This window comes from Leptopilina boulardi, unplaced genomic scaffold (genome assembly GCF_019393585.1).
Source record: "Leptopilina boulardi isolate dan_hultmark-lab unplaced genomic scaffold, ZJU_Lbou_2.1 LbouV2_332, whole genome shotgun sequence".
In the NCBI taxonomy this organism is placed as follows: Eukaryota; Metazoa; Arthropoda; class Insecta; order Hymenoptera; family Figitidae; genus Leptopilina; species Leptopilina boulardi.
The window spans coordinates 3535047-3562952 of record NW_026137899.1 but is presented as its reverse complement, the minus strand read 5'-3'; the positions used below and the strand labels follow the sequence as shown (position 1 = coordinate 3562952).

Genomic DNA, 27906 nt, shown 5'->3' with positions numbered 1-27906 from the left:
CAAATGCACAAGTAATTATTTTCTATTAAGTAATTATGAAAAAAATATTTATTTTTCTTTATGTCCAGACATAACAATTAGGTTTTGTAGGTTATGTTTACCAAAATTGACATATAATTAATTTAGTAATATATTATTAATAATGATGATATTGATATTTTGATCAAATTGAATGTGTTCAAACTCAGTTCTTCAAATGTTTGTATAGATGGCAATACTTATAGAAATATCTATGTCTATATCTTATAGACACCAAACTATTGTTGTTATGTTAATGTTAAATAATTTAATTAACAAATTTAAATCATTATTGGCATATTTATAAGACTCTAATTACAAATTTATATAATAATTAAATTTGTATAGAAAACAAATCGACTTTACCTTATTTATTAGCGATTTGACAACGAGTTTATTTTGTATTTTTTTATGTTCTATTTTACGTTTGTTCATTATGTTGATGTATATATCTTTTTAGAAAAAAATTCTAAAACTTTGTAAAAAGTACACAATGGAGAAATAAAATCTAATCTATAGACGATCTATCTATAGACAACGAGTTTATGTCAATTTGCTTATAAAAGACATTTTGTAACGAATTTTCATACCTATCTAGAAACTGAAACTTCTAATTCATTTAGTGGTAGATTAGTTGCAGATTGAATTAGTAACTTTTGACTAATTCACAGTAATCGAATCCGCCCTATTTGAATTAGTCAAAAATGACTGTGAATTATTTAAAAATGACTAATTTAGATTTAGAGAGCATTTTATCTTATTAAGACTATTCTATAATTATATAATTCAATGTCTCTATTATTCTTAATGAGATTACTGCGTATTATTTAAAAATTATTATACAGTATTTACGAAACTACTAAAAAAATATACTTCTGAAAAAGTTTTCTAATTGCTTTTAGTTAGAAAATTGATTTTTCTGTGTTTAATGTCTTTAATTAATTGATTGTTAAATATTTTTGACTTCTTACCTCTCATAATGAATTTTCGCTTCTTCTAAATTTTCCATTTTTTCTCCTAGCAAATATTTTTTTGCTCCAATGATACAATTCCTGTAAAAATTAAGAAGACATTTAAATAAATAATGCATAATATAAAGACGAGGGGGAATTTACTCTGGTAGTCAAGTGTACACTTGCCTGGTAATAATATCATGTAATACTGTGTAATACTAGTAATATTGTGGAATTATGGTGTAATACCTTAAAAAATTTAAAGAAAATCAATCCAAAAAATGTTAATATAAGTAAAAATTTTAAACACTTATTCAAATGTAGCGCGGCAGTTGATGCTGAAGTATAACAACTTTGCTGTAGGTGGCGGTATCGAATGTGTACAGAATCAAATAAGAAGATGGTTCTTTAGTAATTGGCCGAATTTTAGCTTTGATCTGCCTTACCGGAATAAGTAAAAAAAATCGAGTACAGTAAGATATCTGCTCCTGTAATTACACCGAAACAAAATGCACGAGGCTTAGGTAGTTTGTGTTCGTGGTTTAAGATAGCAAAAAACCAAATATTAAACGTTTTAAACATGGATGCTCACGGATATTATAATATAGAAAATTATATTTGTTCAGTTCCTCGTCTAAAAATAAAAACAAATGAGTTATATTTATCGTGTTCTTTAAAAGAAATTTCAAAACATTTGAAATAATAGTTATTTACGTTTTAAAAAAGAGAAAATTATTTTCTTTTATAAGTAGGGTAAATGCACTAATTGCGGCGCGATTCGAGTCAAAACACCTTTGAAATAGAAAATTCGACATTTCTATTGTATAAACTCAATTTAAGACTTATTAAACTAAAAGGTTACGTTATTTAGATGTTAAAAAAATGTTTAACTTTATAAAAATCGATTATTTAAACAAATATGAGAAATTAAAACTAATACCGTAATTTTCTATTGCGGCGCGTTTATTGTATCAGTTTCGCTGTAGCAATTTCGGTGACAAAAATTACGTATATTTTGAAGATACTTTTCCTGCCGAAATTAGAGCCAATGGAAATATTAAAAATGTTTCAATTACGGCGAGAGAAAAAATTTGATCTCAAAAAATTTAATTAATAATTGTTTAAATGTGCATCTTCATTAGTAATTGTATCAAAAAAAAGATTAAAATAATTTTTTTTAATCATTTCGCAACAATTATATTAAATATAATAGTAATAATAGTTATTTTTTATGAACGCAGCGTAATTGATGATCTCGTCATAATTGATGTACTTACCCTAATATTTAAAAATAATTAATTATTTATTTCTTTATTTCTTATTTTAAAGTTTTGCTCTTAAATAATAATTTTATTGAAAGTTCTACGTATAAGAAAGTGCTATTTGACGTGTAATATTTTTTGTAATAAAGGGTAATACTCAGTAATATATGTGTAAAACTTTGTAATACAGTAATATTTTGATAGTAGTATGTAATACTTGTAAAAAGTGTAATACTAAGGTAATAATGGTAATATGTGTAGTTGTAGTCAAGTGTGCACAATTTTTACTAGCAAATTTCCCCTCATATATTTCAACCCTACAGAGACCCTAAATTAAGCCTACTTCAACCTTACATGAAATATACACCCTGAAAAAAATATATTTGTTTCAAAACCAAATAAATATTAGTTTGTTTTAAAGAAAATTTATTTGAAAAAAATAAAAAGATATTAGACTCTGAGACAAATGAATAAAATATATTTTTTTGTGTACTTTGGCTCTACATTATAAACTGATTTTGACCTGACCTTCAACTTTTTTCGACATAAATGACGGACAGACTGGTAGACTTACCTGAAGTATTCACTAATGTCTAATGAAAAATATGCATATCCAAAATCTGCTACATCATTGGGTGGTAAATTTTCTAAAAGATCTAAAAAATTCTTGTTTTTGAATTTCCAAACATTCATTAAAAAATATTCCAGAGAACTAATGGCGTTATAAACTTTTCTTTGAATTCGAACCAACCTGTAAAAGCCATTTTAATAGTGGTAATCTAGATGAATATAAAACAATTATTAAAACAATAATAATAATAATTAATCTAGTATAAGTATATCAAAGAAATAATAAATTATATTATAAGTATCATATTAAACTGAGTTCCGAGTTAACATTTTACCAACAGCAGGCGTTGAAATTATAAATGAATTCTTACATAGGCTTCTTTCCTGTTGTTTTTAACAAACCATCAATAAAGTAAGCAGGCAGTAGATGGTAAATTATCATCAAAAAGTAAAATAAGGTTTTATTTTTAGTTATAGTGACACTTGGAAACCATAAAACTCCTTCCAAAGGTATTTCCTTATTAACTTTAAGGCCCATTTCAATCACTTCGCTTGTACTTACGGCCTTAACTTCAGCTGAACAGCAATTGTAGACATGAACGCTAGGATCCCTTGTTATGCTAGATTAAAAACACATAAGCATAATAAATTAACTTTACACGTATTTGTAGCATGAGATAGAAAAGGACATAAACACATCTCTTTCCTTTTCCAACTCACGCTTGTTCAAAAGGGGAATCGCAAATGCACCGTTATTTCTGTTTCCACTTGTTAGCAGGGTTGGGCAAAAAGCCGAGATAAATGTGAATCTCTAATTAAATGTGCTATTTATTTGATCAAATGCATTAGTGAAATCTCTGAATTTGTAAATAAATATAACTTTGGAGGTTAAAGATGTTTGTTTACTAACTTGAAATTTTTCTACTGCTGCGGTAATTCCCACTTAATATATATATATATATATATATATATATATATATTATATGTTTTTCAATAACATACGTACTGGATATTGTTTAATAATGATGTTAAAATGTAAAATAAGCAACCGATGATATAGTTCGGACGGTGAAGCGCCTCAGATTACAAAAGAAAAAAGATAGAATTACAGACGAAATAGAAATGTACCAATACTTACTTCATGAAATTAAAAAAGAAATAAATAAAGAAATAAAATTAATAGCTTGCGAGTTAGCCTGGATAAAAGAAAGCTCACTAATGACGCATAATTAGATATAACAAAATTGACAATCAATGAAAATAATGAAGTTATTGTGACCGACGAAGTACAAAAATTAAACGTTTTAGGTGCATACTTTGCATATATCCGTCAATGTCCAAAACATAAATTTAGGTAAACCCAGATTAAATGAATTAATTGCAAATAAAATTTCATCCTTCAAAAACGAAATAAATAATGACACAGAAAACCATAAAACAATAATAAACTTTACAGATAATAATAAATCTTCTTGGTCAGTTTGGGAAGAAGATCCAAATTTTTTCTGCACCTTGAATTTACTCGAAAAAACTGTCAAAAAATTAAGAAATAAATGATCATCAGGAATAGATAAAATACCAAATATAGCGTTAAAAAATCTTCCGAGAACGATCATATGGAATTATAATATATTGTTTAACAATGTGATAAATAATTCTTATTTTCCAAAAGCATGGAGAAAAGCAAAAATTGCCCCAATCAAAAAAACAGATAAAGATTGAAGCCTTTCCTCCAGCTACCGTCCGATCTCACTTTTACCTAACATCAGTAAAGGTTTTGAAATGATAATAAATAAACAAATAATAAAATTCTGTGATGAAAATAACATAATACCGGAACACCAATTTGGATTTAGATTCAAACATTCTACAGCTCATGCAGTAGGACTCATTTCTTCAGATATAAATAAATCAATCAATGACAATTCATTTGTAGGTGCAATTTTAATCGATATTGAAAAAGCTTTCGACACGGTGTGGAGGGACGGTCTCCTTTTCAAATTATTACAATCTAAGTTCCCAGAATATCTGGTAAAATTAATATGGGTTTCATTACAGGGAAAAGTTTTATAACAGCACAAAACCAAATAGAATCGGAAGTTTCGTTCTTACTCGCAGAGGGTCTGCAACAAGGACCAGTGAACTATCCTATTCTATATAATATATTCATGGTACCCATGCTTTCTCTATATAAAATAAACGGTTCAAAATTAATCCGCGGAATAGCGTTTGCCGATGATTTCATAATCTATGTAACTCACAGAGATGTTGACGAAGTCAAAAAAATATTACAAAATGTATTTAGGCAAATATTAGATTTTTATAGCACATGGAAATTAAAGGTTAATAATGATAAGTGTGAGACTATACTCTTTCCCCCCACGTACACAAAGTACACAAAAAGTTTTGTGTGGCATGGAGACATTTCAATATATCACCAGCCGATAACGAAGAACCTATACCCAAATAGCACAACTATTTACAGCAATTTTGCAGCAAGTTTGCAATGCCAAGTTTGCAAAATTGCTGCAAATTTGTGGCAAATAGCGATATATCCTCCCTTTCCAACTTTGCATTATAAGTTTTCAGGAAAATTTTTCAGAAAGTTTGCAGAAAAATTTTATGTCAAACTTGAAGAAAACTTGCAGAAATTTTTAGAAAAAATTTTTTAAATTTTTGAGTTGTAAATATGATAATATTTTGTTCCTGGATAACTTTCCTGTGGAAAATGCCACTAAAATCTATTGTGCAGTTCTAGGTGCCATAGATAACTAATGCGCATGACATGAACTTGAGCAAATAATTAGCAAGTTTTCTTCAAGTTTGACATAAAAATTTTCTGCAAACTTCCTAAGAAATTTTTCTGCAAACTTTCTGAAAAATTTTCCTGCAAACTTATAATGCAAAGCTGGAAAAGGGAGGATATATCGCTATTTGCCACAAATTTGCAGCAATTTTGCAGTGCAATTTTGCAAACTTGGAATTGCAAACTTGCTGCAAAATTGCTGTAAATAGTTGTGCTATTTGGGTAACGCATAAAAAAATAGTCAAATATCTAGGTGTATACCTAGATGAAAAAATGAGGTTCAACAAACACACAAAAATCCAAATTAAAGAAGCAAAAGCAGCCTTCTTTAATGCAAATAGACTGTTTGACTCGAGAAACGTTGATCAAAAAGTAAAAATAATATGCTACATGTTATTAATCAGGCCTATATTGACATACTTATGCCAGATATGGTTCAATGTTGGTCCATCTGCCATCGAAGCATTAAGAGTTTTCGAGCGGAACTGTCTAAGAGCATGCACTAAATTATATAGAACCAAAGAATCCAACATTTTAAAATGTTACTCAAACAAAATTATATACAACACAGCAATCGTTACCAGAATTGATAATTTTATTTTAAAACTCACAAGAGATCACATATTAAAATCCGTTAAATTCAAAGAAAATAGTCTCATATTTAGCCAGTATTACCCTAATATCATATTTACACAGAAAAAATTCGAAAAACAGGTAGAGTCTCACATGAAATATTCCCTTATTTAGACAATTTAGGACTTTTGCAGGATAAAAATAACATTCCAATAATATACCACATAAAACGACACGCCTTTAATAAACAAATCTCTCACGACCCAAATATAGATTCAAAAAATACACAGGAAAACCTCAGATACTCAATGACCATACCAAATAAAGATACGAAAAATAATTATAGAAAAAATACTAAAAAATACTGGTGGCTTGAAAAAAGTTACGCGATAGATAACTATGAGGAAAACGCAAAACGCACTACACTTTTCTAAATGTAAGATAAAAAAACCAAAATACTGTAATACAAATTACTTAATATTAGCCGATATGTCTACGAGAGCCAATTATGGACATGTAGAAATTATATAAATTAAAAATTGTTAACGGTTTTAGCATAACATTGTTTTTCCGAACATCATGTAAATATGGGACGCATGATTATGTTCAAAAATCATTAGTCATAATTTACATTTTATCGAATTTTATTTGTCCTAATTAAGGCGAATTTTTATTTGTTCGAAATAACATTTGGCATAATTTACATCAAAGCGATTTTCTATATTACAGAATTTTTATATAACCGAAAATTCACTTCACATAATTTTTATTTCTTCGAATTTTTATTTGTCAGAATTTTTATTTGCTCAAATTTTCATTTAACATAATAGGCATTTTAAAGAATTTTTATTGGGTAGAATGTCATTGAATAGAATTTTCATTCAGATAAATTTTCATTTTTTCGAATTATTATTTGATATAATTTCTATATAATCGATTTTTCATACTACAGAATTTTTACTTAACCGACAAATCATTTAATAAAATTTCTAATTGATAGAATTTTCATTTGTCCGAATTTTCAAATGGCCGAACGCGGTGTGTCTGAACCAGACTCAACCCAAAAGTCTTTGTTCAGTAAAAATTTTTTTTCCAGTGAAAGTATATGAAAAATAGAAACTTTTCTCACAAAAATCAAAATAATCTGTGGAGCCGTTTTTAGGAACGGTCCCATTGAATATTTTCGCCATTAAAAGTACATTTTTTAAATGAAAATAGAGAAAACAAGTTTATTATTGTATTACAGTTTAAGTTGCGGATCGAGGGGGTACATTTACTAGCCCTTCCAAGAATCATAGTGGAATTTTTGGGTTAAAACCTCCACCACCGTGAAATTTTGAATTTTTTTGAGAAATCTAAGCAAACATAAAATCTTTTCTGAAACATTTTTTTTCCTACGTCCCTTAAAAAAACAAATGTACCTATAATAATTTTTTTACCAACTTGACTGTTTGTCAAATTAATTTTACCAACGAAATAATAATCGTTTTGTATTGTATACGAGTGTGAATTAAGAAAATATTATTGGACTAAAATTTTAATGTTTTCGTTAATGGAAACATCTTTTTTATCTTGCAAAAACATAATAAATTCACTTTTAAACGATTTTCATCTCACTATAAAAAGTCATAAGGGGATTTTCCTACATTTTTTTCACTATCACTGATAGAGATTTTAATCTACAAAATCGTTGGTAATAGCCGTTCTTATAATGCGGCAAAAATACAGACTCTAAAATGAAAAACATAAAATTTTGTAATTTTCCCGTTTTAAATAATTGTCAAATCTCCGATGATTTTGACACTTTCAATGTAGGTAATAATAGTACCAACTATTAATGTAGCAAAATAACTAATGACTGAGAAATTACAGCAGATGGGAAAATTCTCATTGCCGAACGTAAACTTACCATGTTTAAAATAGCAATTATCTGGAAGGTGGGAATTTTCTTTTTACCAAATCAAGAAATATTGACATTTTTAATATGGTACAATAATTTGTTTAACCCATATCGGACAGCTGTTCGACTAGTCGAACACTACAATTGCAGACGCACTTACAAATGTAAGCGGCATAATTATTGTAATTGTTTATTAATTTTGGTTCTTTAAAAATTTGAAAGTAAACTACTTGTCGATGTTAAAAATGTAGTTGCATAATAATGTATGATATTCTAATATTTTATTTGCAATGTGAAAACTAGTGTTTAACTAGTCTAACAGTTTGTTAGTAAGGAAGTTTGTTAGAAGTTAAGTAAAAATCATACATTAAAAGTGGGTAATAATCGCTCCCTCTTTTAAGCAGTTAAAATTCTTTAATACTTTATACAGTGCATGCGTCTACGCATGATCTTTGGACATTTTTAATATTTTCTTAATTCACACTCGCATACAATATGAACCCAAGGAGGCCCACACAGCACATAAAATTTCCTGAATTTGTCCTGAATATTTCATTGAAAGATTCAAAATATTTCAATGAAAGGTCCATGAAATTTTGATGCAACAATGAAATGTCCGCCTATAAGAAATATTGCAGTTCCGATTGTACGGAAAATTTAGCGAAATGTTGAGGAAATGTGAAGATGAAAAATTACTGACATATTATTTTTTAATATTTGCAAAATAAAACAATGAAATTTGTTACAAATTTTTAAGTGAAATATTTTGAAAATATTATTCATTAAAATTCTAGAAATATCAAAATGAAATATTTCTAAATTGTTAAAAATACTTATTTAGGCGATACTGATATTCGGTTCTGTTTCGGTATCGAAAGGATGTTGGAATGTAAGATCGGACCGATACTGTTTTCCTTCACCGTTACAATATTGGAATCCGACATTGGCCCAATACTGAAATTTAACATTGATCCAATATTGGATTCCATCATTAAATTAAAAAAAATTGTAAAAAAAATTTATTGAATTTATTAAGTTTAACTTAGTGTTACTTTTTATTTTCTGTAGATTCCACATACATGACTTTTTTCCCTATCTTAAACGCAATTGAACGCATAACTCACATATTTTGAAAAATCCTAACCAACGCCGAGATTCGAAGACCCTAACCTAACGCTAAACGCATATTATGAACCTAACGCACTAACCGCTGAGCCATCGAGGCCTTGATAGTTATTATTGTAACTATCAATTATATTATAATTAATAATTATTATAATTTCATGTGCTTTTTTCAGGGACGTAGGCAAAAAAGAAGTATTAGGAAAGATTTTATGTTTGCTCAGATTTGTCAAAAAATTCAAAATTTCACGGGGGTGGAAGTTTTAACCCCAAAACTACCAACTATGTTTCTTGGGGGGGAAGTATATGTGCCCCCTGGATCCACGTCTGATACTGTAATACAATAAAAAACTTCTTTTCGCTATTTTCATTCAAAGAAATATATTTTTAATAGTGAAAATATTCAATGGGACCGTTCTTAATAACGGCTCTACAGATTTTTTTGATTTTTGTGAGAAAAGTTTCTATTTTTCATATACTTTCACGAGAAAAAATAATTTTTACTGAGCAAAAACTTTTGGGTTGAGTTTAGTTAAGACGCACCGTGCAAACAAACAATCGACAGAAAGATTTCGGCGCAATTTTTAAAAACAACCAATCAAAAATTATTCATAAAATTGTGATTGGTTGATTTTAAAGTCGCGCCGAAATCTTTCTGTCGATTGTTTGTTCGGCCATTTGAAAATTCAAACAAATGAAAATTCTATCAATTAGAAATTCTATTAAATGATTTGTCGGTTAAGTAAAAATTCTATAGCATGAAAAATCGATTATATGGAAATTATATCAAATAATAATTCGAACAAATGAAAATTCATCTAAATGAAAATTCTATTCTATTGGAGAGAGCGTGAGTGGGACAACGAATATTAAACGAAATTATTTAAAGATACTTGATTTATTTAATATAAACGTATAAAAGGAAATTGACTGAATTGACTTGTTACAGTAATCGTTTTAGACGGTGTGAGAATTATAGATGTGTGAGTGTAGTGCATGTATATACGACATAAGAGTCCTTTATAAGAGATAAAACAGTAAGAGCGCGAATATCAAACACCAACACTCTCCCTGAAATCGCGCACTGAGGTCATTTGTTTGATGAAACACCAATTCCGAAAACACATTCCTTATGTTTTGGTCCTGGTAGCCCTTTCGTGAGTACGTCTGCTAACATCTTTTCCGTGGGAATGTAGACCAATTTGATCGGATATTCCTTCAATGCATGGCGAATGCAGTGATGTCTTACATCAAAATGCTTTGATCTCGAACGATGCACCGGGTTTCCTGCGAGTTTTCCTGCCCCTTGATTATCATTGAACATGATAACTTTGGCGAGTTCCGGATGTCTCAGTTCTTTGACAAAACCGATAATGTGTATGGCCTCTTTAGCGGCTTGCGATGTGGCCATATATTCCGCTTCTGTAGAGGACAGAGCGACTGTACGTTGTTTTCGTGACTCCCACGAAATTGCGGCTTCGTTCAAGATGAATACGGATCCCGTATAAGATCGCCTGTCGACAGCGCAGTTGGCCCATTCAGCGTCCACATAAGCTTTCAAACCAGTAGATCCCTTTTTGAATTTCAAACCTTGATCAGCGGTTCCCTGAAGGTATCGAAGGACACGCTTGGCTGCAGACCAGTGTTCTCGTTTGGGGTTGCTGCTAAACTGTGAAAGTGCGCTAACAGCGTGCGCAATGTCAGGACGAGTACCCAGAGCGACGTACATCAATGCGCTTATTAATTCCCTGTATGGGAACGCGGTATCCTGTAAACGATCATCCGCTTCTTTGGTCAGCTTGGTACCTGCGGAAATTGGAGTGCTGACAGGTTTTGAGCCGTCCATTTTGAATCTCTTCAGAACTTCCTTGATGTAGGTAGTCTGCGATAAGAAAATACTCTCCCTCGAACGTGTCACCTCTATCCCAAGACAATGTTGGGCTTCCCCGAGGTCCTTGACCTTAAATTCTCTGGAAAGTCGATTTTTGATTAGTGTTACCTTTGACGAGTTTTTCGAGAACAAGAGAATGTCGTCCACATATACTAAAAGGAAAGTTTCTCCAGTTTCGTCGACGTAGACGCACGGATCAGCATTGGTCGGTTTCAGACCGATTCCTCGAAGAACAGCATCCAATTTGGTGTACCATTGACGACTGGCCTGGCGCAAACCGTAAATCGCTCTTTTCAGCTTACAAACCTTGGTGTTGTCAGTTATCTGGTTCAACATCTCACTGGCTCTTCTTGAAAGTTCGGAATTTTCATTCTTGATGATTCTCTCGAGCATTTCAGGTAGAAGATCTGGCTGCTCCATGTACACCGTTGTATCCATCTCTCCATTTAAATATGCAGTCTCGATATCTAATTGGGTAATTTTTAAATCGAATCTCGCGACTAATGCGACCATTAATCTCAATGAGCTAAGACGCGCGACTGGTGCAAAGGTTTCGAAGAATTGTACTCCGGGCATATGAGCAAATTCTTTCGCTACCACACGCGCCTTTCTGCGTTCTAATTTTCCATTCCGTCCGAATTTGTTTCGTAGAATAGTCCGACACTTGATAACTTTTTCGTTTTTTGGTCTGTCGACTAATTCGAATGTTTGATTTAAAACAAGGCTCTTGATTTCACTGTAGATCGCGTCCTCTTATTCGTCACCATCTGGTCCAGACAGAGCATCTCGAAGGGGAACTTCAGAGGCACTCATGGCTAGACAAACATCACGATCCCACCCACGGAATTCCTCTTCGTCACTTGATCATTCAGTTCAATTCCTCTTGAACATCGTTTTCAGGAGCGGTTGATTCGGATGACTCTTGTTGATTGACATATTCAGGAGCAATTGGTTCGGATGATTCTTCTTGTTCAGGATCTCTAGGGTCGGATGATTCTTCTTGATCAGAATCTCTAGAAGCAGTTGATACCAAGTTGTATTGCTTTCCGGGACGTCCTCGTTTTCTGGTCTTTATCCTTTTTGGTCAGCCGGGTCCTCTTTTCTGTTGATTTTCAGCTATCTGATCATTTGCGACTGCAGGAGCTTCAGGAATTGCAGCTGGTTCATTGACAACAGGGATGTTATCGGAAGCATTGTGGATGGGAATGAATTCGACTTCTCGAGTAGATGTTGATTCCAATTGATCACTCGTGGTTGAATATTCATTTGTGAAAACGACGTCACGAGTTATGTCCTTATTCGGAGTTTTATCGTGAAAATACACTTTGGTTCCGAATTTCTTGAGGTGTCTCAGATCAGGTCGTTTTCCGGTCCATTTTTCGTGTGGCGTTACAGCGCCTAATGACTTGGTGATGCACCAGTTTCTAATGTAATTTGCTGAAGTCACTGCTTCCCCCCAGAATGACATCGGCAACCCGGAATCAATCAACATACATCGAGCTGGTTCGATGAGAGTTCGATTTTTGCGTTCCGCAACGCCGTTTTGCTGCGGAGTGTATGGTGCCGTCAGTCGATTCTTTATTCCTGATCCTCGTAAAATTTGATCCATGCGCGTGTTACGGAATTCGGTCCCGTTATCGGATTGAAGGGCTTTTATTTTTAAGCCTGTGTGGTTCTCGGCAGCGCTTTTGAATTCGATAAATTTCGAGGTTAGTTCGGATTTGTCCTTGAGAAGATAAATTTCCGACCATCGGCTGTGATCATCGGTAAAGGTTAAAAGGTAACGAGGTCCGCCTTGAGTACGCGTTCTCATCGGCCGCACAAATCCGTATGCACGACTTCGAGAAGGGAAGAGGTTCCTTGACTTCCTTTGGGGAAAGGGGCACGGCTGATTTTTCCTGCAGAACAAGTGTCACAAGGGAGAACTTCACTGTCTGTTTCGAATTTTAGACCAGTCACTGCTTCCTTCCGAAACATAGTATTCATATCTCTTCTGTTTAAATGTCCCAATCGCTTGTGCCATTCGTTTGTATCACAATTTTCACTTTGCACAACACTGGCATTTGCGACTTCGGGTTCAGAATGCACGATAAACAGATCACCTTTGCGACTTGCAACGAGTTTCACATTACCGAATTCATCTTTTACTTTTGCGTCCGTTTTTGTGAAAATAACGCTATTACCCCTGTCAACAATTTTCGAAACTGACATTAAGTTGGTGCGCAATGTTGGCACATAAAGCGTGTTTTGTAGCATAAAAGTTTTGTCGCGTTTCCCATCAGAAGCTTTTACACGAACCTTACCCTTTGCCGTCACGTCGGCTGTCGCGTCACTAGCCATTCTTACGCCGGATTTCACTTCATGCGAATCGGTAAAAAGATGTGCGTTGTTGCACAAATGAGATGTGCTACCGCTGTCAAGGCACCAATCTTCAGTCATCGTGGTACTATACGAGGAATCTTGTCGACGATCAGTAATTTCACTCGCGAGGAATATGTCGTCGACGGCATTGGCATTATCACCTTTGGCTGCTTTTCGCTGAAAACATTTCGCGGTTCTGTGGTTCGTTTTACCACAAAAATCGCACTTTGATTTTTTCCGATTATTCGAGTCGGAATCTTGTTTGTTTTGACGATTGTTTCCCGCGGAGTTCTTCGAAGACCATTTCGAATTCGCGCGTTGATTTATGGCAAACATAGCGTCACTAGTGTTTTCGTCACTTTTGTGTTTGCCAACATATTCAATGAAATTCTACCCAATAAAAATTCTTTAAAATGCCTATTATGTTAAATGAAAATTCGAAAAAATAAAAATTCTGTGAGTTGAATTTTCCGTTATATAAAAATTCTGTAATATAAAAAATCGCTTTGATGTAAATTATGCCAAATGTTATTTCGAACAAATAAAAATCCGGCTTAAAACTAATTAGGACAAATAAAATTCGATAAAATGTAAATTATGACTAATGATTTTTAGAACATAATCATGCGTCCCGTAAATATTTGTATATAGATCAATAAACTTTGTTTAAAAAAAAAAAAAAAAACGGTGAAGCGCCTTGGCTTGCGATCTCTGAGGTTAAGCACAGCTGAGTACGGCTAGTACTTGGATGGGTGACTGCCTCGGTGCTCGCTATAGCTCTGGTGTTTTCACTGTGATCGAGATATATCAAGCGGGAGGTTTGGCGTCGAGGATATGTTTGTGCATTTGAATGACTATTTAAATGTACATTCAAAACTCGACAGTCAATAAACCGGCTGTATTCAGTAGAGGTTTTCCGTAGTTTCCCTCTACTCTGATCAAGAAAGGGTCAGGCAAATGCGAATACTTCTAGCGCTAATAAAAATCGGCTACGGACCGCAATTTGGGAATTAAGGGTTTTCAAAAGTGAGGTTAAAGATGGGGGATAGAGAGCATAAAAACCTTAAAAAGGTGTACGTAGAAAAATCTAAAAAAAAATGTAAAATAAGCTGAGTAAACAAACACCCCTAACCTCAAAATTTATATTTAATCACGAATTCAGAGAATCTACCAATGCAATTGATTCAAATATATATCAAAGTTAATTATCAACTAACTTTTTTATTATATTTCAACACTGTTTTCTAAAACCGTTTTTAAAACATGAGCAAAATTGATAAAAGTGGAAACAAATTTTTTTTTCCATAGACCTTTTCATGATGATCATTCTGTCCTCTTCCAACTCATGCGTCATTGTATGCGCTAGATAAGAACAGAACGATCAGCTTGGAAAGGTCTATAAGAATAATATTGTGTCGTCTGTTTGTTTTCCTTCCAGCTATTTGACGTCACACTCGAACTCAAAATATCTCGATATAGTGAAACAGCCTAATTGTAATAAATTTTTATGTTAGGTTGTTAGACCTTGTTAAAAGACCTCGATGGTAAAGTAAAGTTTGTAATTCCACTTCTTTTCTCTCATTATGATGCGGTAGAATTATAATTTTAGTCGAGTTTCTGCCAGAAAGTGTTACAGAAATTTTTTTTCTAAGTTGTCATTTGACGTGAAATCCACCGCATGTTACAGAAATAACACAAAAAATAATAATCTTACGTCTGAAGTCCTCTCTTCCAAGCTGCAATTAACATTGCTTTTATTGCAACATCAACGGGAATGAAATCAGAGATGATTTTAGTGTCTAAATGAATCACTCTTAATAATCCCTTTCCACCCCCGACCAACATCCCTACAGGTCCATTAAAATTATCAATCCATCCTTCAACGGGCTCATAAAGTGTTGATATAACTAAAAGTAATTATTGCTGAGAAAAATTATTTTTAAATTTTTTTCTATTTTGACAAAAGCTATAAATAAAAAAAGATATATGTTGAAAGCAAATTTGGATTATAATTTTAAATTATCTCACCTATGGATGGTCTAAATATAACAGATGGTATAGATTCTGAATAGTCATTCACCACTTGTTCAGCAAGTCTCTTTGTAAAAGTATATGTATTTGGAAAACTGTCCATGTATCTAATTAAAAAAATTTCAGAAGGATGAGAAAATAATATTATCAAGTACTAGCAAAAAAATTTTTGAATTTTGCTTCCTCATGACGAAGCTTTGCATTCGTGACGTTTTTCGATTTTTTAAAATTGGGTTATATGGACTCATTTTCATCTACAAGTAATATATGTGAAGTCCTAAGCAAATGTCCAGATATATGTGTGTGTGTGTGTGTATGTCACAAAATATTGTGTACAAATTATCTCAGAAACTTTTTAACGGATTATCCTGAAATTTTGTATGCTTATTGTAATCATTAATACCTAAAATCTGACACAAGGATTTCCGAATATATTCACAACATTTTATTTTTTACAATTTTTTCAAAATTTCAAAAAAAAAAATTTTCAAAATATTTTTTTCTTTGTAAATTTAATTTTTTTTAGTAAAAAAACTTATTTCTTGCATTAAAACGAGTCGATTAGCCTATATAAAGTTCATATTTTACTAAAATCTATAGATTAAATCATTTTTTGAATTTTTGAAAATAATTGTTTTTTGTATTTTTTGAAATAACTTTTTCTGATATAAAATTTTTAATTAATTCTTGTCAAAATTGTATTCCTGGCATAAAAACAAATCGATTGAGGTATATAAATTTTACATTTTACTAATATTTATAAAATTGATCGCAATTTTAGTTGTAATCCTTCTTTTAATCTTGAATATAAGTGTATCATGATGAGGAAGCTAAATGGTCATGAAATGAACACTTAGTTTAAGTAAATTATTATTAATATTTGCTTCTCCTTAATTAGTTATGTAAAATATACTAGAATAATTTTTTTTCGTAAATGATAATAACCCAAAAAATTAGAATTTTCCAAACGTAAAAAAATTAATGCAGATAAATTTGCTATAACGAAATCAATTGCTTATTATATAGTATTATTAATTAATTGTTTAGTATATTTTGTTTACTTTGGTGTCAAGATTCGCAACACATGATCATCAACATTTTCAGCAATTTTTATTGTTTTTTTCCAATCCACATCAATGGGATAAATTTTTTCTTCAACACATGGTTTATCTGCTTGAGAGTAACTCGTACTGACGTGAACAAGTGCCTGGAATATACGATAATTTTTTTATTCTATAGTATTCTATTTTGCGCCAATATGCCTCGGGGTCAGGGAGAATTGAAGAACTGTAGATTTGAACTACTAAAAAAACAATTTTTAAAAAAAAAATATAGGGGTGATATTGGAACGTTTTTATTTTTTTAATGAAAGATGAGATATTAGAAAAAAATTTTCTGTTTTATAAACTTTTAATTAATGTGAAAATAACAAAGTTAGACAATTAAGCATCAGAAGTTTGCCATTATGCTTCATCGCAGGTATTAATTATTACAAATAGTCGGCGAACAATAAATTTGTGAATAATTTATTAATTTTGCAATGTAATATGAATTATTTATTAAAACAGGTGTTTGACCTGAATGTTAAGCTTAGAATTTTCAGCATGTTGTAAATTATAACAAGAAAATATACAGGGTGTCTAAAAAGTCTATAATATCTACATAAAATATAAAAAAATGATTCGAACAAGAGTTACTCGTCACCCAATGGAAAAAGCATGATTGGCTGAATATTGGTCCAATAATAAGAGCACTTTTGCCAATCTTGGTCCATTATTTTAGCCAATATTGGACCAAGTGTGGGAGTGTAGAGACCAATGCCAAGGCTCGAATTTCAATATTGGCCCAATATTCAAAAATACAAAAAAATCAGACTTCAGGCAAGATTAAAAAAATTAATTATTAAAACTAAAATATAATAAAATTTTTTGATATATTTAGATATTATATTTTATTATATATAATAAGATTATTATTTCCCTTCGGATCAAGAGTTATATATTAAATCATCCGCAATAAACGGAGAAAAAGAAAAAAAAATTCTAACGTCATGCTAGACATTAAAAATTATCAGCTAAATAAAAGAGATATTGTAAAGATTCTAAACATATCGCGGATACTTATACCCCCATCGATTGATGTTGTTTATGAGAGAGAAAAACACTGCCATCTGGCGGATAGTTGGAAAATTAACGTAGCGCGAAATTCAAATTGCGTGAAGGAAAAATTGTATATATATAAACATTTACTAGAAAATGTATTTACTTAAGAATGCATACTATTGCATTAAACAAAACTTAATTAATGTTATAATGATTACAAATAATTTTTTTAATTTTAATTCTTTATACTTACAGTTTTTCCTTCATGTAGTTTGAATTTCGCGCTACGTTAATTTTTTAACTATCCGCCAGATGGCAGTGTTTTTCTCTCTCATAAACAACATCAATCGGTTAGGGTATAAGTATCCGCGATATGTACAGAGTCTTCACAATATCTCTTTTATTTAGCTGATAATTGTTAATGCCCAGCAGGACGTTAGAAAATATTTTTTTCTTTTTCTTCGTTTATTGCGGATGATTTTATATATAACCCTTGATGTTTTAATAATTCATTTTTTTTTAATCTTCGCAGAAGTCTGATTTTTTGTATTTTTGAATATTGGTTGAATACCCGGCAAGAAGACTGGAATTAAAAAGAATTAAAAAAATCAGTTCCATTTAATACCTGATTTTTTTGTTATTTCGTAAGTCTATGTAAGGAATAGACAGCAGCAAACTTGAATCTCTTTTAGTTCCGTTTTTGTAAAGCGTGCAATATGAAATAGAATATAAATAGAATATATTTGAATGAATAAAAAATGTTTTATTAATAATTTATTTATTGAAAAAAATATTTGTTATTTTTTTTACTGATAATACACATTTTTTCCTTAAAAAAGTGAAGGCGACTATTTTATATTCAACGAATAACCTAAAAAATGTCGAGTCAAAATATATGTTAAATTATTGATGCTTCACGTTTAAATTTATTAAACTTTTTAGGGGTCTTCCATAAACCACGTGGTCCATTCAGGGGGTGGGGGGGGTGTCAGTAAAATGCCACTCTTGACCACGAAGGGGGGGAGGGGTTTCACTTCGGGACACGTGGTTTTGAGATTTTACATCATTTTTCGAATTTACGCGGGATAATCGCGCTCATGCGCATTAAAGCGACTCGCGCATGTTCTCACGCTCACTCCTCATCACCTGTGTTTGTTTACATCTAATGTCAGATTTCTAGTGTTTAAACAATATAACAATTTATACAGTTCAGTATTACTTGTTAACTTTTTAAAATACTTTATGGTATGATTCTACCTCCGTTTACGAGGTAATTTATTTATAATTAAAATGTGATAATATAAAAATATGGTGATATAAATATAAAATTAAAAAAACAGTCTTTTAAGCTTTATGAAATCTAATTTTTAATATCCTTCTTTTTCACTATATTACAATTAAAAATTAAATACTGACATTCGTATATGTACGAATGTGATAAAATAAAATTAAACGTTTAAGCCACGTGCCACAATAGGGGGGAGGGGGGGGGGTGAGTGTAAAACCACTCTTGGCCACGTAGGGGGAGGGAGGGGTCAAAAAGTTGCAAAAAGAGGAATACGTGGTTTATGGAAAGCCCTTTACAAACATCATATTCACTGTAAATTATTTATTATTTTCACATTGAAGAAAAAAAACACAACAAATTTATTCACTATTACTTCTAAATAAAATGATAAGCGAATTATTTTCGATGCACAAAAATATGTCCAATTGTCATTATAATAGAAAACACACTTACCGACTTTAACGTAATGCAAAATGGATTTTACAATTAAGTGGAATTCATTTCGTTGGCCATCTATCTTATTTCGATGACTTCGAAAAAGTGGAAAAATCAGGTATTAAATGGAATTAAAATTTTTCAATTTCGTATACGAATATGAGATAACTTTAATTCTTATCTATTCCAGGCTTCTTGCCGGGTATTGGCCCAATATTAATATTCGAGCTTTGGCATTGGTCTCTACACTCCCAGCATTAGACCAATATTGGTAAAAATAACTGGTCCAATATTTAGCCAATATTCAGTCCTGGCAATTTCCCACTGGGCAGTAGGGCCTAGGGATCATTCATAAACTACGTAAAATTTCTGGGGGAGGGGGGATCAAGCAGCCTGTGATTAACTATAGAAAAAAATACAATTTGTGTGTATCAAAACGTGATTTATATTACAAAATTTTTGTGATGAATTTTTTAAATTGAAAACTTTTTAATGCATCTAGAGGTGGAAATTTATAAATTATACTTGTATTATATTATTAATGAAGCAGTTGACCTTATAATAGCTTAATATCTATGCACCCAGAGAATAGTTATTTGTGTATTATTAACTTTATTTTAAAAATTAAAAAAACTGTTTAATAAAAAAAAATCGAAAATTAAAATATCGTTTAGAATGTATGATGAAATTAATAAATCAGAAATTTTTATATCAAATGTTTTATTTTATTGACAAATAACAATTATATAATTATATTAATAAATATCAAAATATCACATTAGTTATCTTCTTCTAAGACTTTGGTATTTAAAATACTATCGTATTATTTAAATAATTATTTGTCGTATTATTTAGATTCAAAACAGTCTTATATAACATTTTAAAATATTTATATTAAATTTTTTCAATGTATAATTTAAATGATAATATAATAAGTATTGTACATACTTATTTTACTTTAATACTTATTTTTAAAAAAAAATTATTTCTCTTCAAGTAAATAAGAATATTTGTAACATAAAAAGCTTCTCAAAGGGACAAACTAATAAAGGAGAATACTTATTTCTTATTTTCATTAAAAATGTTAATAGTAACGTTCTGACAATTGACCATACGTAGAATATCCGAGCCTGAGGATTGCATAATATTAGAAGTATTTTGAATTTCTTTATTGATTACCGGCAGAGTTTGTTTAGAAGTTGATGCAGCGACATTGACTCCCTCGCTTAATGGTTGAGTTTCAGTGTTAATATAAGTTGAAGTTTTCAAAATGGATTTCGAAATCATATTACCGACTTTTCTTTTATTTTCCATCGAATCTTCAATATACCCTTGTGCTACTTGGTTCGACTTCCACTCTCCATGTCGTTTTAATGTAATTAAATCAGCACCTGCGTCAGCCAGAATTGTTGTTGATGATCGTCGAAAACAGTGTCCAGTGTACAATTCTGGCTGAGGCAACTTTAAAAATTTAGCAATCATTTGTGGCATACTAGCAAATTTATTAACACCTATGACCTGCTTCGTACATTTCCCTTTCTGCCAATTTAGAAAAAAATTGCTGCACTGAATATCTTTTGGTCGACAAGAAATATATTCTTTTACTGTATTATAGAAGAGTCCTTCAATAACAAAATTCCGCTTAACACTTGTTTTGGTTATTGGCAGTGTAACTGAATACAAGGATCCACGATCAATAATATCACTTATGGATAATTTGTGCAATTCGTCTTTTCTGCAAGCTCCAAGAACGCCAATTATTAAAGCCACCTATTGATTTAATTGTAAATATAACTTAACTATTTATTTGTGCATATCATTTTTATAAAATAAATTCATTTTATTATGTTTTGTTAATATTTTTAAAAATTTTATATTTTATAACTTGTCAATATAATTGTAAATACAACTTAGCTATTTATTTGTACACATTAAGTTAAATTAATTTATCGTATTATTTATTAATTTGTATTTTTATATTTTTATTTTTAAAAATGTAATATTTATTGTAACCTGATAATTTATTTGTAAATATATTTATTTGTATATATTATTAAACTTTAGTTATTTATTTGTAAATATACTTATTTGTAAATATTATTAAACTTTAGTTATTTTGTTGAATTAATTTGTAAATACCTTTGTTGCCAAATATTGATAATTTGGGGCATCGTTTATAAACTTGTTGATTTCTTCTGGTGTCAAAACTTGTGCCTTCTTTGGCTGAAAACCTTTAGCTTTTATTTTTAATAAATCGATTAAATTTCCGTATTGACTAATGTCTACATTTTCGTTTTGACAAATCATTTTTTTAATCATTGAATACGTGGACCACAATGTGGACGGTGCTTTTGTTGCAGATAGATTTTCGAAATACGCCATAATAACTTCCTCGGATATTGACAAACAATTCTTCTCTTTTTGCCATGTTTTGAAGTGTTCATAAGAGGTTATGTACACATGCTTCGATTTTTTCGGTATTAATTGCTCCTTTGCAGATTTGAAAAGAGTTCCGACACTTCCGTTAACACTTTCTTGCGACTCCATAATGAGAATAATAAATTTTTGAACAAAATATGTATAAAAAACTGGCGATAAAGAATGAACGAGATTCTAATCACGAATGACGCAAACTGTGGTAGACGCGATCTAGTGACTTCGCAGCAACTAAAGGAGAAATCAAGTTGGTAGCACTGTTGAGAAAGATTGATAGTGGGGACCAACCTGTGCTTAAAAGTAGATTTCCCCTCTTTTAGGTCGTAGTATGATAAAAAAACTACTTTTAAGTCGAGGTTTTGACGACAGGTGTTATAGAAAAGATTTCTTTGAATCAAAGAAATCGTTTTTTTAAAATCACTTTTTGAATCAAAGATAAAATTTTTTTGAGTTCAAAAAAGTTTTCTTTACTTTTACGAAAAAAAAATTTTCAAGTGTTTTGAATCAAAGAAATTTTTTCTTTAACTGATATTTTTGATCTAAAAAAAATTTCTTTGAAACAAATAAGAAGCCAAGTGCATTTAAAGAAATTATTTGTTGGATGTATTTTTTTTGAATCAAAAAAGTATTTCTTTAAATTAAAGAAACATTTCTTCCACTCATACGTCGTCACCGCCGGGGTTACCGCGACTACGCGTAGACTGAACCGCCCGTGGCAACAGCGTGTTCATCGTGTAACAAGTGGTGTGATTATACATGGATTAAACAGTTTGGTGATAAATTTCGAAATGAGCGACAAAAAAGTTTGTCAACTTCTTGGTACTTGGGGGTTTGCCGATACAATCCCAAAGTTTTATGTTAAGTCATGTGAATTGGGATCTGAAATACTGCGATACGCCATCTGGTGACGACCTCGTTGTGTCAGCCATTTTTCGTTTTATCCTTTTTAAAATATATGTAGAAGAAAGAGATAAAAAATCAAGATGGCTGACGCAACGAGGTCAGTTTCTCCATAATTCCCTATGATTTCAGATCCCAATATAAAAACAGTTAAAGTCATCGATGTACGCATAACCTCACTTTCTTGGTCTGAACAATTTTTTACTTATGAATTTCATGCTTTCACAAGCAATTCTTATTATTTTCAATTATTCTTATGCTTTCCAAATTTTTTAGTAATATATTTAATATGGATTTTATTTTTTTAATTAGTATAATGTTTGAAATGTAGGTGTACATATATAAATAAGAAAATTAAATTCTGCCAGGAAGTGTTAGAAAAAAAATGGTAGTACAAATAATTACAGATTTAAAAGTATTTATAGTTATAGTAAAAAAAAATTCTGTATTTCAATGTGTTTTTATGCGTAATGCATACTTCGTTTATAATGTGTTTAAAAGGTTCTAATAAAAAAATCACTGACAAAAATTTTAATTGTATGAAATTTTCATTTTAATTGTGTTTTCTTTATAGATTAAACCTAATAATTAAAAAAAATTAATAAATTGTCTTTAAAATACGTTTTTAAGTATTTCAAATATTTAATTATATAATAATTTTTACTTTTGAATAAAAATATGAAACACAAAATTTTAAAACAAAAATATAATTTTATTAAATCAAAATAATTTTTTTTAATTAAAAAAAATAATTTTTAGAAAAAAGAAATATTTCTGTATATATTTAAAGCTATTTTACCTTAATTTAAATAATATATTTATTAAAACAAAAAATATAACTTCGATTCAAAGAAATTTCCACATTAAAACAAAAATACTTCCTCTATGAGGAAGCAATTTATTTCTTTCACTTAAAAAATTTTTTAAATGGAAAGAAATGTTTCTTTGATTTAAATAAAAAAGATTTATTAAATTCAAAGAAATATTTTTTTGATTTAAATAAAAGATTTATTAAATCCAAAGAAAGATTTCTTTGAGCCAACAAAAAATAGGCAAAGAAATAATTTCTTTAAATCAAAGAATCTTTTTTTTGACCCCATAACAATGCACATATTTCTTTGATTCAAAGAAATGTTCTTTGAAACAAAGAAACTCTTCTCTGGGTGTGTGTAAATCTCGAGAAGTGTTAGATATTTTTTGTAATAGAGAATATTTATTGCTTATGTTTATCACGTTTTATTTGTGAAAAGTTTGGTTTTTACTCAGTCATTATAGAAATATACCATTTTAATAATTAACCTTATTACTTATTAAATGATATATATATATTAATCTCAATGGGCAAAAAACCATGTTCGTTCTAAAAACGTTTCGTGTTCGTCAAATAATGTTCTAAAACATTTTAAGAACATGGATGTTCAAATAATATTCTAGAACATTATTTGGCTGACATGAAACATTTTAAAAACGTTTTAAGAACGTTTTTTGAATGAACATGGTTTTTTGCCCACTGAGATAATATTTATTAAATTATAAGATATTAAGGCGAGGCCTAATTAAAACAATGTTGAAAAATATTATAAACACAAATAATTAAAATTTCTTTAGTAGGTATATAATGAATTTTTAAAAAAATTTTAAATAATCTTGAATATAACGTACCACGAGTTTTTTCATTTGTGATCCTAAAATGCAAATGTCTCTGGTTGATCTGGTATTAACAAAAGTTGCATTTTTCAAACTGTCGTCAAATCTAACATTAGCAGCGACATGAAATACAATTGATACTCTTTCGACAAGAACTTTTCTTTCCAAGGGAGAAAGCCCCAAAGACTCAGCTCCCACATCACCTGTTACTGGGATTAATTTGTCTGCAAAATTTGGTCTTTCCTTTCGTATTCTATCGAAAAACTAAGGGACAAACAAATTTTAATATTTATGTATCACACAAAAAAAATCTACAGACTCAAAATGATTCATGTACAATACTCATTTTTAAATATCTTTAACTTATTTTGAGTTTTAGATAAAAACAAACAGATTATTACTTAAAGAAAAAACTTTACATCTGAAAGTTAATTTACGATTAATTCATAAAATTACTTAAATGTATGTACCTATAAATAAAATATTTCAGTTAAGATGGTAAATAGGTTTCTCCTATTAAGTATTTCATTAGATTAACCTAATCATATCTGATAAGGTAGAAATTTTATTGACCAACAGTCAAATTTGTATGTACGAAACTCGTACAAATATTTTCGTGCATGGCTTCTGAAAAAAGTGGATCGCCTCTCGCTGCTGGGGTATGATCCCAGAACCTTCTTATTGCCGGTAAGATGCTCTACCAATTGAGCTACAAAGAGACCCGATTCCACTCAATTCAGAAACCATGCACACGACTTTTCAACGTCAATATTAACAACTTAGAAAATATATAGTGAGGATGGTAATTTTGTTTTGAATTTAATATTTAATAGGAGAAACCTATTTACCATCGTAACTACAATATTAAATTCAAAACAAAATTACCATCCTCACTAAATAAAATATTTCTTTATTTTTTAAAAAAATTATTAAATTGAAAACAAAATTTTCAAATATCACACCGTTTTTCTTTATGAAAATTAGATATATCCTCTAATCAGACACATCTGGTATCTTCAACTTGAACATTTTGCTGAGCGAATTTTTAACTTATTTTGTTCAAAAATATTTTAATACACTTGTACTAATAAATTTCATCTAAAGATTTCTAAAGTTTAAAGTTCGTTTTTTACCAAATTTTTCCTAAGTTGTAAAATACTTTTAAAATATTTGATAACTCTTTTCTTTCATCATAATGAGAAAATTTGAGAATAATGAGAAATAATGAGAAAAAAAATTGTATTCGTGTTAAAAGGGGAAAACTCTGTAAAAAAAATTTTTTACATTTTTTGTTTTGCTTTAAAAATTAGTTTACTATCTGTAGAATATAATCCTACATTATTAATCTATAATTCAAATTATAAATGTCTCTATAGTATACATAAGAATACTACCATATACAGTTAACAATGCGCGTGAGATCACTATTTTTTCGCTTTTTTGTCAATATAATTTTATTAATAATTAATCAAATTATATTGACAAAAAAGCGAAAAAATAGTGATTCAGCATTAGTTAATTAATGATTAGTTAATTAGTACTAGTATTAACAAGTAATAGTATATCATAGTGTAAGTGATATAGTTATTTCTGAAGAAGGCAATAGTTAAAATACTACTTTTTTGTATCGAAAACTTTAAATGCGTTTTTCTCAAAATGTGTTTTCACTTTTTTTAAAAAAATTTTAAACATTGTTTTTCGTAGAATGTTTATAAAAAGAATTAATTTTTTTCAAAATGGTCCCAAATTTTCAAAAAAAAATTTTTTAGTTTTCTCTTCGTCATGAAAAGCGTATTTGTGTATTTTAACGATAAAGATTTTATTCTTTAATTTTTGTTTAGATTTGAGTCATAAAGACTGTATGGCGCAAAACCAAAGATCTAACTTCAAAAATCTTGAAAAAACGTGCAATTACATGAGTTTCTCATTTAACAGACGATACTTTTGTAAATACTGTAAATAATTATATATGATTTTATAATATTAAAAAGGCTCTTACGGGTGTTGCAAGCATTTTTCGAAGACGATCATCAATTGAAATTCCTTTCTTCGGTCTCATCAACAAGAAAATTTCTTGAATGTCAGGACAGGATCTTAATAACTTTTCGATGAGCACTTTACCCATAAATCCAGTTGCCCCCGTGATAAATATACTCCTTCCAGCATAGAATACCGGTATTGAATTTTCCGGTTTTAATGTAAGGACATTCATCTATAGAAGATTATTTTTATTATGTAATTTAAAAATTATGATTATTATTAAGGGGAGGGACCGCTAAAATCTCAACCTTTCGAAATTAAGGCTGTTTAAAGTTGTCCATTTTTTTCTGACAATATTGAGTATTTAAAACTTTAATAGGGTAAAGTTCCGAAAGCGTCCCCTCGCCGATTTTAATAAAACTTGGTATACTAACGTATTTTGGTGCGCTGATTACAATAAAAACAATAGTGAAAATTTTGTGCAAAATTGTTTCTTTTAGTGCTGGACTAGTACAATTCAGCACAAATTTTTTTTTGAATAATAATAATAATTTTTGAATATTTTTGGATAAAAACCTAATATCGAATTTTAAAACTGAATTTTAAGTTTTGGAAAATGTTACAATTGATTTTTTTTGTGCTGGATGAGCACAATTCACAAAATTTGCTTTTGGAGAATAATATTTTTGAATTAAAAATTGTTGTATGAGTTTCTATTCTGGTCTTGCACAATTGTTTGTTTTCAATTAAATATAAGTGGCATTTTTGAGGTATAAAATGATTTTTTTTTAAACTTAAATTTTAAAATTTTGCATTACAAATTAGCACAATAATTATTTTTTTGGAAATACAAAATGTCATGTCTTATTTTTGAGATGTTAAAAAATTTTGTAATAAATAAAAAAAAAATGAAATTTATGCTAACAATCAAATGCATTGAAATAAAATAATTTACCTTGTTTATTAATTTGCCCAATAATATGTAACGAAAAATTAGATCCGACAATTTATAAAGAATCACTGCACTTAGAAACTATTCACACTGTGATCCTAACGAAGGCACATCGTGAAATGAAAATTTAGTGTTTCAAACGCAGGAAATGACGTTTGATTTTTATTTAAATAGAATTAGCTTTTAGGTTAACGGCCAAACTTTTACATATTGATAAATTTATATTTACATTTAAATTATGTTTAAAATATTTCTGTAGCGTAAAATTTTATTTTAATCTTTAAAATTATTTTAAATATTTCATATTTATTGCATCATTGATTGAATTACCCTCACGTAAATCACTTATTTCAATATTTTGAGAGTGTAACTGAATATCGAATATCAATAATTCTTCCATTAACGGTCCATATTTAAAAATTGTTGACATTTTTTTTTTTTGAGTATGTTTGTTAAAATTCTTTGTGTTACTATTAGTCCACAGATTTTAATCATTTTCAAATATACTCTAATGATTTCTTTTAGGTATATCACATAACACGGAGTAGGAAAATTATTATGCAAGACCATATTATATAATTGTTTTTTCGTTTAAGAATTTTTTTCAAAATTATTTTTGTCTACTTATGGTTTAAATAATTCTTTGTACAAAATTTTTTTACATGAATTTTTCAGATTG

The 27906-nt window shown here is 29.8% G+C and overlaps 2 protein-coding genes across 3 annotated transcripts in view; one reads left to right on the top strand and one right to left on the bottom strand.

Annotated features, from left to right (window-relative positions):
- The window catches only part of LOC127285400 (putative fatty acyl-CoA reductase CG5065), a 40227-nt gene extending 12862 nt beyond the window's left edge, over positions 1-27365 (bottom strand). Inside the window, exons 1-9 of one of the 2 annotated variants that reach the window (XM_051311394.1) lie at positions 27231-27365; positions 26295-26507; positions 24311-24559; positions 16549-16694; positions 15485-15594; positions 15171-15363; positions 3175-3423; positions 2808-2984; positions 990-1070 (exon numbers count right to left, since the gene is read on the bottom strand). In XM_051311394.1, coding sequence (XP_051167351.1) covers positions 990-1070; positions 2808-2984; positions 3175-3423; positions 15171-15363; positions 15485-15594; positions 16549-16694; positions 24311-24559; positions 26295-26507 — 1418 coding nt within the window. In that variant the 5' untranslated portion in view covers positions 27231-27365. The remainder of the gene's footprint in view (positions 1-989; positions 1071-2807; positions 2985-3174; positions 3424-15170; positions 15364-15484; positions 15595-16548; positions 16695-24310; positions 24560-26294; positions 26508-27230) is intronic. The other variant, XM_051311395.1, reaches the window with a different exon arrangement.
- The window catches only part of LOC127285408 (afadin- and alpha-actinin-binding protein-like), a 100809-nt gene that overhangs the window by 70072 nt on the left and 2831 nt on the right, over positions 1-27906 (top strand). The window lies entirely within an intron of this gene.